Source organism: Folsomia candida, unplaced genomic scaffold, assembly GCF_002217175.1.
Source record: "Folsomia candida strain VU population unplaced genomic scaffold, ASM221717v1 Fcan01_Sc008, whole genome shotgun sequence".
Taxonomy (NCBI): Eukaryota; Metazoa; Arthropoda; class Collembola; order Entomobryomorpha; family Isotomidae; genus Folsomia; species Folsomia candida.
Window position 1 is genome coordinate 1,601,291 of NW_019091200.1, and position 11,421 is coordinate 1,612,711.

Sequence of the window (11,421 nt, forward strand, 5' to 3'; positions counted from 1 at the left end):
ATCCGATTTGTATGAATTTTCGACATTCATCGTCCTTGGTGTAGTCGACATGTCGCAAGACGACACCTATCGCCATAACCCGTGTTTATTGATTTATTGTTGTGTAAATTGACTATTATACAAACTTTTATTAAATTATAGAAATTAAAACAATGATGGTTTTTCTAAATAAGTCATTTTCTATGAAATTTTGAAATTTTATAAAAACCTGATTATAAAAACGGTATGAATACATATGAAATTCATTGTATGAATCATCAACTTTTCGGAGTTTCTCGATTAAAATGTTCTTGAAGAACTTGCAGCAGCACGTCCTTAATGATAACCTTCAAGTTTTCTGCTTTGATACTCGGATCGTCGCCCGCATTGCTCGTGCAGTCCCCACCACCCCCTTCTCCAATCATATTCTGCATCGCCAGCTCCTTCACCTCGCTCCGCAACTCTTTTGGCACTTTTCGTATCGGACAGATCACTCCAAACCTGATCAAGATAAAATTTTGAAAATTATTTACTTGCGCATTCAGTCACTTGTATTATCCATAATAACCAGACGGCGGATATGCATTTATTTTAAACTTTTTCATTTGGGGAGATCCATAAATGTCACGCAAAAATCACGATTTTCTAGAACCCCCCCCCTCCCCCTTTAACATGTGTCACATAGGCACGATATCATTGGAGCCTTGGACCCCCCTCTCGCGTGACATAATTTATGAACCGTCACTTTGATGATGACCAACGGTCAAACTTTGTGGGTATGTTCCCTAACTTGCATAGACCAAAAAAATTAAAAATATGTATTTTCACATCTTGTCACATGTGTTACGTATGGTTTTCAGACATAAATATTTTTGCTATGATTTGAAAAATACTAAAATCATGTCGGATAACTCTAATTCTAAAATCTTTTACATATTTTTCAAAATACGTAAACATTTTGTAAATATTTCAACGACATGAGATGATTTTTTTTGCTCCGAGAAATCGGACCACAAAAAATTCAGAGCATTAATTCAAAAATACAAATCTTACGAAAATTCTTATTTTTATAGTTTTTCGTACATATTTCGTAAATATTTTGGCGTTTTTTTCATAAATATTAAATAAATATTTTAGGGATTATTCATAAATACATTATGTATGTACATATTACACATATCCGCTTTGTGATAATAGCAGTCACTCACAATTCATCCTTCTCAATGTCCGCAATTTGAAATCTTCTGACCAAGTTGGGATTCAGTCTGAGAAATTTGAAGATGTGTCGAATATGTCGCGAGAAGAGGAACGACTCCATGAGGAAGATTTGCTCCAGTTGGCTGGACAAGAGGGAAGCGTTCGCCCCCACTTGCAGGCCCTGATCTTACCCCTGCGCATGCACACTTGAGACTATGCATACGGCCTACAAAAGTATTTCCCTTACCTGGATGTCACTCACGGTCAACCCAATCAGCAAATTGAACAGAATTATGGTCACGATCACGACAAAGAGAGCGAACAGGATGTGACCCGTGGTTCGGAATGGAATCGGCTGATCCCCGTCGTCGCCGTTGTAAAATATTTCGTCATAGTTTAGCTCCCCCGTCATCATGATGAGCACTTTGGACAGGGCGAGGGGCCAGCTCGAAAATGATTTGCTCTGCAAAAAGGTTTATTTATGTACATATTCATTTAGGACAAAAATTAACAAATGGCGAAAAGAACAAACCTGTGGCATGAGGATGCTAAATGAGAGTGCGAATGCGGTCAGCAGTGATGTAAAGGTGAGCACAAAGAGACCAAAACTCTTCAAGACCTGGTGATCAAAATTTAAAATATAGGATCCCAAAATTTTCAACTTAATTTGAATGTACGCACCTGAAGAAGTATTTCTACGTAAAGACCTAATCTCGGAGTTTTTCCAATCTGACCCAAAATTAGCGTCCATGCCAAGAAAATTCCAAACTTTAATTGGCACAAAGAATAAACATTTAGCTAATATATATTTTCCTCAAGAGAAATTTGCCATTTCGAGGTGCGGACTCACTCACCGCAGCAGCTTGGTACTGCCAAGGCTGAATTGTTACGCTGGGTCTACTCCCCAAGAGATAAGTCCACACGGGGAGCGTGGTGAGGGCAACGATAACAATGAGCAAGAGTTGACCCAGGTTCTCCAGTTTGCTAAAATAGTACAAGAAGGTCGGCACAGAGAAGAGTTGGTAGAGTTCTTTCAATCCCATCACAATTGATATTAATGACGCTAGCCACGCCAAGTTTACGTTAATGTCGTCACCAGCACAGTTTACTCCTGAATTTGGTAAACAAACGGTCATTTTTTAACGTAGAGCTAGATGTCATCGTCAAAATAGACAAAATTTGTACATTTTTAATCATTTCTCGGCTCTGAGAATTTATTTTAAAATTCTTAACGAAACATTTATAGAGGAGATCGTTGCGAATTTTTTAAAAATATATGTACATTCCAGATTTTTACAGTTTTTGAAGGAGAGATTTCAAATTTAAGAACCCTTCAGAAAAATTTGAGCTCATCGAAGCTGACTTAAAAAACTCAATGCCACTTTTTGCATCAACTTACTGACTAAATTTGTCGCCCAGAATTTTAAAATAAATTCCCAAAACTGAAAAATATAACTACAGAACTCAGTAAAAACTACTACCAACTACTCTGTAAAAATGTGCTGACTTTGACGATCAACTCCAAGATGACTCCAAGTTGTTCAAAATATTTACAAAGTAAAAAATCACCTTCTAGACTTTCAAGTTCAAAATTGTTGGATGATGAGTCATTATTATCGTCGAGGGTCGAGGTGTTGTTAGTTCGGATGTAGGGACAGCGATGAAGATACAGGTCGAGTAAGAAGGTGGAGAAGACGAGGAGCCAGAGGGTGTGGATCACGATCGAAGCCCAGAAGAAGGGACGAACCTTATTCCACTTGAAGTGGAGGAAGAGGCGAACGAGTGGGTGGACCAGGATTTCCTTGCATCTCGACGCAGAATTTTTCAGGGCGTAAGCCAGCAATTCAGACTCAAGCAGAGAGAATGGATCTTGTTGTTCTTGTTCGTCAGGATATCCAACAATTGCCCTAAGTCATTCACAAAGCTTGTTCTTACTAACAATGAAGGTCTCCCAGTGTATGCATGCTTTGACAAAACTTGTGCAAATCGATATCATAAATTTAATTAGTACGAAATTTGACACGACAAATGACACGATCTCCAAATGCGCAGGCTTGACAGAAATATTTGCATCCGAAGAGGATAAAAAGCGCAGTAAATGTGGAAAGTGTAAAAAAATTGTCGACTTTCTCCTCTTTGGATGCAAATATCTCTGCGAAACTTGAACATTGGGATAGATTGTGTATTTTGCAAATTTCATATTAATTAAACTTGTGATCGACTGACACTAATTTGCTCAAAATCGTAGAGCATACGCTGGGAGACCTCAACTATCAGTCATCTTTAAATGCGCACATACCCAAAATCTAGCAACAAGTCAAAGTTGTCGTCCTCAATCTCACCACTTTTGTACCGAATTGCAGTGTCAAATACTGCACACATGGCTTGGGGAACGTTAGCGTAAATAAGTTCGATGGGTTCCACGCCATTCTTGCACCTAAAAAATAACAATATCATGTAAATAAGTGACGGAATCACTTTCATATTGTCAATTTTATAATGATTGTATGTCATACTTAATATTAACGTCCGCCGCTGAGAATAAAAGTAGCTGGACAATTTTTCGATGTCCAGTTTTCGCACCTAAATGTACCGCCGTTTCGCCATTGGCGTCTTGCACGTTGATTAATATACTTCGATCATGATCTACATTCACTGCATTAACAATCACTCCGCTATTCAGGATTTCTGTGACCATGAGAAGCGCAGTTTTCTGGTTTCCAAACACGGCCGCGTAATGGAGCGGGGTCCTCCCTTTGAAATCTTGCTTGAACGGATTGGACCCCGGAAGGGCGAGTAACGCCGTAAGTTCACACAAATTCCCATTTTTCGCCGCGTTGTGGAGAGGAAACACAAAGTTGGAGGTGTGACCGTCAAAGTCAAAATCTGAGCCGGGCGTGAGGGGCAGTTTTACTTGTTCTGCTGAAGGTGGAAGTAAAGATAGTTCCGTGTCCTGACTCACGCTCACCCGATGCAAATTCGTCACTGGATTTAGTCATATGCAAATATATTAAAGTTTAAAAAAACTTTAATATATTTAAAGGTAAAAATAAAGGTAATTTATATATATTTTAATATATTAAAACCTATCAGTACAGCTTTGCTCAGCCCGAACCAGGATTAATTAGTAAACCCATGTGTGTCAGAATGTTATACTATTTTTCACTAATTCTTGCATTAAGTAACGTCACTTGGGAGCATAACTTGGCACCAAACCAAATACCACGAGCAGTAGAGGCTGTTCGTATAAAAATTTCGAAATTCAACCCTCCTATATTCTAATCCTAAGTTATTTTTCGACTCCACACTAAATTGTATCTGAATATATAAACTCTTAGAAATCGGTATGGGTACCCCTTATTTAGTACCCCTCTGGTTACTTTTTGTTCCTCTTTGACTTCATATAATTTCATGAGAAGCCATGAAGTATCACCATTCCGAATTTCAGCTTTTTGCGACAAGCTATAAAAATCGGTATGGGTGACCCCAACGGGTCCCGGATGTGAAAATTTTTCCAATTTCACTTCATATTCTTCCATTAGGGGCCATAAGCAACCTCTGTACCAAATTTCAGCTCGATATGACGATTTTGAAAAATCGGTATGGGTCACCCCCTCGGGTACCTCCGGTTGACAAATTTTCCAATTTCACTTCATATTCTTTCATTAGGAGCCATTAGCAACCTCTGTACCAAATTTCAGCTCTCTATAACAATTTTGAAATTTTGGTGCATAAGACCCCATCCACTCCGATGACCCCCACCGGTCAACCACTGGACCGATTTCGCCCATCTTCGAACTCGTTCCCTAACTTTGTCCAATATGCATATGGTAAAAATTTCAAGTCAATCGGTCAACTCGTTCGAGAGTTATCGAAAGACAGACGTACAGACAGACAGACAGACAGACAGACAGACAGACAGACAGACGGACATGACAATTACATAAGCCCTGGTTCGGGCTAAAAACTCATTTTAAATATTAAAGTTTAGTTATTTTTACGTTATGACCAGAGGGCGGATATGTATTTACGAAAAATTGCTGAAAATGTACTTTATGTTTATAAACCAAACGTAAAAATGTACGAAAAAAGACAAAAATCTAAACTTTCCAAAAATTTTTATTTCTGACTCTGGATTTTTGTAGTCGAATTTCTTTGATCAGAAAAGAAATTTTTTATCTCATCTCGTTGAAATATCGTACCGTTTAAAAAGATCCAAAATATTTACGTATTTTTTAAATAACAGCGGAAACATTAATTAAATATGTATATGTCTAAAAATCTAGAAAATGAACAATAGCAAATATTTTAAAACTTTTGTGATCTATTCGAGTTAGGGAACACACCGACAAATGACAACGTTTGACCGTCGGTCATTATTAAGTGAAAAAGTTCAAAATAAATACATATCTGCCCTTTGCTCTTCTGATCAAAATTATAGGAATTTAATTTAAGATTATTTACATGTGTTATGTCCTTTCCCTTTCCGACTCATTTTATGAAACGATTTTGATTCCAAATTCAGATGGGTAAATTATTACACTAATGCCAGGTAGAAATTTACATCCTCACACAAACAAATAATTTATGCACGAGACCGTGAGACTGCTCTGTTACTGTGCATGATAAGTAACAAATCCTTGGCTCAATCCCCACGCAGCAGGTAATTTGGAAGATTATGAAGTCTAAGCGATAAGAGTCATTATTTATTATTGATGATCACATGTTGTGTTGGTTTGAACTGCTTCGGACATATTTAATTGAACATGCAATTACGAAACGAAAACATACAATACGTTTAAAATCTCATCATTGTCTCGGCTAAGTACATATACGTACAAAAATGTGTAAATATCTATACACATATGTACCTGCATACATAAGTACATATAGGATGTGGTGTTACCTTATCTTTATTTATGTACATCCTACAGGTACATATGCACACATACTTATTTAGTGTGTCAGTCAAGTTATTTGCTAAGAACACATCAAACTGTCTAATTTTTATTTGTAAAAAATCTTGAATGAACTAAATATTATATTCGACAAATGCACTCTAAAGGTGAAAATATATGTGTGCAATTTATTGAAACGTTGAGTAACGTTTTTTTAGCTTGCTTGCTTTGGTTTTTGTCACCATAATTATAATCACTGATTCCGGAAAGTCAATGCCGTGTTTCCCCGATTTTTTTTCTCTGCTTTCCTAATTTGGCTTGATCAGACAATTAGATTGTTAACGGCAGCGGGCTATATTAACCTGATTTAGATTGTTGTTCATAAAGTCGTGTTTTATACTAGTTATTTCATAGTAGTTATAGCCAACCTAGTCGTAAATATACACGTGAAAATAGTTGGAAGGCACATGCAGTGCTTGCGAAAGCGTGGGGACAGAGGGACAATGTCCGCACGGTTATTTGATGTCCCTATCATCAGCCCATATCATATATACCCCTCCCTCCCTTGTCCTACAATGTTAATGCCCCAATGGCTTCCGACCACTGTGCGCATACACGTACATACAATAGGTTGCTAATTGGGACTGAGGAGAAAATTGGTCATTTTATTGCCAAAGTTTCAGCCTGATCACATCCGTCCCCAGTCCAGAAGAGAAAGCAACTTGGGCAATAAAAACACAAATGAAGAAACTGTATGCAAATCCAATACATATGTAACTCCGTCAGCGTACTTTACTTGTAAAAGTTTGCGACGGAAGGAAGTTGGCCCATTCGCTACAAGTTTGCAACAGAAAAAGTTTGTAAATAAAGTTAGTACCTTTTCAGCAATGATAATGTGGTTATTCGATAACTGCATGTATGGGAACAAATGTTAGTCGTCTTCTCTAACGTCTTGGAACATGCCACAAATGGAACTGGTCTCATTTTAAATTCTCATCTTTACAAAAATGGATAGCAAATTGGAACATCGATCAAAAATTGCACTGTTTTTCCTCATTCTTGGAGCAGTCGTCTTTGCCCTGCTCTTTCTAACTGCGCCCAAGCCCAAGTCGGGTGAGAACAGCGTAAAATTTAACAATTTTACAGGACCGAACCATCAAAATTAAGAAAATTGTCGATCCCCACAGGTCCCACCATCCGCGTGTTGCACATTTCCTACGCAGACCAATCCATGACCACGACCAAGCTCAAACCAACCATCCCAAATACGGTCGTGATAAACGTCGAGGAGTTAAAATTATCTCCAAACGTGCAGCAATTCTATCGGAACAATATCGTTCTCGAGTGTGCGGCCGATTTTCCTGTCATGTGGCAGTATTCTGGTCAAGGGGTGAGAGACATTCATTAAAAAATGGCGATTATGGTATATTTCAGGGGTCAACGGCGCCCAATATCTCGGCGGCGCCAGTTTTGGCGATTTTTCGGCAGAGCGGCGAAGCGTGTCAATTTTGAAGGGATAGAAAATGAGACTTATCAGCGTCGTTGACCACTGGTATGTGTCATTCGTGACATCGTTCTATGTTTTTTTCAGACACCGCACGTCCGAGTTCACGACACTCGAAAGTATGACGACTTTAACGACACGACGACCTACTCCTACCTCAGCTCGCTGAACCTCATGCCCATCTCGGAGACGAGTTCGGGACGATACTCTTGTCGTGGACTGGGTGGTGGTAGTGACGACGACGGAGTATTTGATTTTGTTCAATTATTCGTCCCTGGTTGGTCATCACCAATTAGCAGTTATTAAATTTAGTTAGCAGATTAATGAATGAATAATTTGCATATTTTGGAATCCAAGGCCCTAAAGTGTTCCTCCTTCAGACCGACATCAACATAGAGTCTGACCTCAGCCAAGAGATGTTGATTCCATGTCAAGTTTCCGATCCTGCTGCGAACGTGTCCCTTCTTCGGGTTCTGTTCTCATTATGAGCAATACATCGAGATTGCAGATCCTAATTATGTATTTATTATTTATATTTCGCAGAAGGGGGACGTGGTTGAGGACAAGTTTATAAAATGGTATCGTCCAGCAAGCGGCTTTGCGTTGAATGCTAAATTCATGGAGGAACAGGACGCTCCACTCGCAGCTTTCTTTGTCTGTCAGGACAGAAATACGAAGCGGAGGTCGGGCAAGGTCACACTGTCACTCAAAAAAGGTACCTCACTCGTTAAAAACTTGTTTCCGCTATTATTTAAAAAAATAGGCAATATTCGAGTATTTTTGTCAAAAACACATACATTTCGTAAATATTTCACCGAAACGAGACGAATTTATTTTTTCTCAAAGGAATTCGACCACAAAAAAAATTAGAGCAATACAGGAATACAAATTTTGGGGAAAATTTTATTTCGATGTTCGACATATTTCTTTAATATTTTGGCGTTTTTCTTTCGTAAATATTAAACTTATTTCAGCGATTTTTCGAAAATACATATCCAGGTTTATTAATTAATTTGAGGACTTAACATATAGATTTATTAGTCCTGGTTCAACCCTCCACTGAAACGGTCACTTTGAATTCGGACGGATCCAACGCCACAACATTTTCATGCCACGCTAAGGAAAATATAACTCTCAAGTTCAGACGGATCCAGAAATTTCGTCGGGTACAGCATGCTATCAACTCGTCTGCAGACTTTGGATTCACAGCTTTTGTCACCTTCGAAAGCAGTGATGTGAAGGAGGGATCATTCATCAGTTGCATTACGGTGTCACAAGGGTCCCTATTGCATGGGTGGACGGTGTCCTTGGCCCAATCGGGTAAAATTCAGTGTACAAATCATTCACCGCATATTTGACGCAGGACTCGATAGCACATCGCAAAATCGTCAAAATCATAACATTTTAAATCAATTCTTGGTTTTGGGAATTTATTTCAAAATTTTGGGAAAAAAGTCAGTAAGTTAGTCAATAGAATGGCGGTGAGTTTTTCAGCCAGTTTCGATGAGTTCCAATTTTTCTGAAGGATTCATAAACTTGAGGACTTCTCCTCCAAAAACTGTCAAAATCTGGAGTGTATATTTTTTTAATTGGCGACGACCTGCTCTACAAATGTGTCGTCCAGAATTTTAGAATAAATTCCCAGAGCCGAGATATGATTAAAAATATGCTGATTTTGACGATGAGTCATTCGAGTTCTACGTTAAATCGTGATCATTTTAAAATTTTGTTCTGCAGAGGAAATGCAAGACCAGACCATCAAACTCACCTACAAGGACGACACGAACGAGTACACGTGCTGCGGAACTGCCACGAATCGACCCAAACTGGCCATGTTGTCATGTTATCACCCCGTCGAATGTGCCGTCCTTTACGACTCGTGTCCACATTTGAGTGGTTCTTTAGAAGACATCAGCAGCAGCAAGAGTTGCGGGGATCAGGTCTCGCCAAGGTTTTCCGAACGAGGGACATGCCTCCCCTATAAAGTGGATTACGCGACGGGGGGCGGTGGTGGAAATGCGTCCATGGGTCAGTTGAGGTGTGGTCCGATGAGTAAAGGGACCGGAGCAGAGTGGCATTATTTCGTCAACATCAAATCAGAGAATGACACCGTTGTCCAAGGTTTAGCTTTAAACTCATAGTTGCATGTTAAATAGGTATTGAACAGTAATTTGCAGAGAGCAGATATACACATATTTATGTTTTCATTTGATGACGACCGACGGTTAAACTTTGTGCGTGTGCTCCTTCACCTTATGGATTTCAAAAATTTCAAAATATTTTTGGATACATATTGTCGTATACTTATTTAAAAAATGCATATATTTTGCAAATATATATTTCGAGGATATGAGACGACATTTTTTATCAGAGCAATTGGACTACAAAAAAATACATGCGAAAATTATTGTTTTTTGTACATATTAAATACATATATTTCAGGGATTCTTGGTAAATACATATCCGCTCTCTGGTAATTTGTACATATTTACATATTTTTTTTTATTACGTACAGACTTTGGAGTATCGGACCTTGGCCAGACCCCCACCACCATTCCCAACCCAATTGATCCCAACAACTTGGCCGACTTTCTCCTTGGCGTGGAAACCATATACAACAGGACCACTTCTGCAGGGACATCGTACAAGTATGGCTGCAAGGGACCAAGATTTTTTTTTGCTGCCGGTTTCATGTGGCAAGTAGTGCGTCAAAATGGACTACTGGAGTATGTACAAGGGATAGGTAAACGTAAAGCAGTTAAGAAATAATATGAACCAAACCACCAAGATTTTTGCAGTTGGAAGGAGCGGGGCTGTTTGGGGGATTAATTTGACGTCATTTCAGGCTGTTTCAGGTTAATTAAGTGTGTGAAGATTGGTGGATATGTAAGTGCAAAGTTGAGAAGACAATAGCTAAATATTTACTAATGAAGACATCAGGTACCGCTATTTACTTAAATTGACTCACCTGATGGCGGTGCATCACTACCCCACACCGAAAATTACAAAAGACACTGATATTATCAAGACGCCGTCTAGTGCACCAAATTGATAGGTCCCCTACCTTGAAAAGGGTGAATATAAGATCGAGGATACAAAAATATTACGGGCAGGGGAGTAAGTGGGCGTAACACTATATATTGCACTAATTTTACTGGTCTGGTCCTCAGAAGAGAATGCCCCAGCTTTGCCAAATTAACCCTCCAGATGATTACAGAAACATACTTTCACGCTTGATAAGGTTACAAATTTGGTAACAATTTTTTTTAATTCTCCAGTTTTACTAATTTTAAGAACTCGATTGCAATGCTGCAATGACAGCAAAATCAAATTAATCCCCCAAACAACCACCTTAAGTGAAATGGCCTTTAATGTCTGACTTAATTTGCAGACCACTTTGACGGAGCGTGGGTCGTGAGTGAGATCCAATTTGAGGATACTTTCTCAAGAAAAGTAAGGAAAATTTACTGCATCGCTCCCCTTTGGAATTCAGAAACACGCTTCGTACTAAAAACCACCACCGCACATGTCCCCAACACCTAGATAGCCCCACAAAATTCGAATGTGGTTTTTTGTAGTTATGCTTGTAATGTAGAACACAAATGAATAATAATGTGTATTTGTAAATCTCGATAAAAATTCCGAATTGATAAAATATTTGAATAATGGGAGTTGTAACTTAATTTTGGCAACGCTCATTTTCGTCACACTTTACAATTAGACTAGATTATGTATTGTGTATGTAATACTTTTATTTCATTCACTCCACATTACATTCTACATATGACATAGATTACTTATCAGGCAGAGGAATATTTTTGAAAATATTTATGATTCTAAAAA

At 38.5% G+C, this 11,421-nt stretch overlaps 2 protein-coding genes across 3 annotated transcripts; one reads left to right on the forward strand and one right to left on the reverse strand.

Moving 5' to 3' along the window:
• Nucleotides 1-30: 30 nt before the first annotated feature.
• On the reverse strand, nucleotides 31-5,810 carry LOC110853170 (transient receptor potential channel pyrexia). Of its 2 annotated transcripts, XM_022101414.2 has the most exons (10): nucleotides 5,641-5,806; nucleotides 3,693-4,161; nucleotides 3,476-3,613; nucleotides 2,746-3,083; nucleotides 2,031-2,287; nucleotides 1,858-1,944; nucleotides 1,709-1,795; nucleotides 1,424-1,639; nucleotides 1,188-1,357; nucleotides 31-480 (listed from the first exon to the last, which is right to left on the reverse strand). In XM_022101414.2, exons 1-10 carry the CDS (start codon nucleotides 5,669-5,671, stop codon nucleotides 258-260), a joined length of 2,016 nt encoding a protein of 671 aa, XP_021957106.2. In that variant the 5' UTR covers nucleotides 5,672-5,806; the 3' UTR covers nucleotides 31-257. The 2 variants fall into 2 exon arrangements, with proteins under 2 accessions (XP_021957106.2, XP_035710209.1); XM_035854316.1 differs by lacking the exon at nucleotides 31-480 and having other exon boundaries at nucleotides 1,215-1,369; nucleotides 5,641-5,810.
• Nucleotides 5,811-7,009: 1,199 nt separating this feature from the next.
• On the forward strand, nucleotides 7,010-11,375 carry LOC110852955. Its single transcript, XM_035854194.1, has 9 exons — nucleotides 7,010-7,187; nucleotides 7,262-7,464; nucleotides 7,666-7,855; nucleotides 7,936-8,048; nucleotides 8,122-8,293; nucleotides 8,611-8,898; nucleotides 9,316-9,699; nucleotides 10,094-10,321; nucleotides 10,970-11,375. The coding sequence occupies exons 1-9, from the start codon at nucleotides 7,082-7,084 to the stop codon at nucleotides 11,119-11,121; spliced, it is 1,836 nt and encodes a 611-aa protein (XP_035710087.1). The 5' UTR covers nucleotides 7,010-7,081; the 3' UTR covers nucleotides 11,122-11,375.
• The last annotated feature ends 46 nt before the right edge of the window (nucleotides 11,376-11,421 follow it).

Bases quoted from the DNA above. Each gene is read 5' to 3' on its own strand.
- LOC110853170 (XM_022101414.2), bottom strand. From the start codon at position 5,671: ATGAGTCGGAAAGGGAAAGGACATAACACAT. The intron at 4,162-5,640 runs GTAAATAATCTT...GACTAAATCCAG, and splicing joins AGGGAAAGGACATAACACAT to TGACGAATTTGCATCGGGTG. The intron at 1,945-2,030 runs GTGAGTGAGTCC...TGCCAATTAAAG, and splicing joins GGCAGTACCAAGCTGCTGCG to TTTGGAATTTTCTTGGCATG.
- LOC110852955 (XM_035854194.1), top strand. From the start codon at position 7,082: ATGGATAGCAAATTGGAACATCGATCAAAAATTGCACTGTTTTTCCTC. The intron at 7,188-7,261 runs GTGAGAACAGCG...CGATCCCCACAG, and splicing joins TGCGCCCAAGCCCAAGTCGG to GTCCCACCATCCGCGTGTTG. The intron at 10,322-10,969 runs GTAAACGTAAAG...CTTAATTTGCAG, and splicing joins GGAGTATGTACAAGGGATAG to ACCACTTTGACGGAGCGTGG.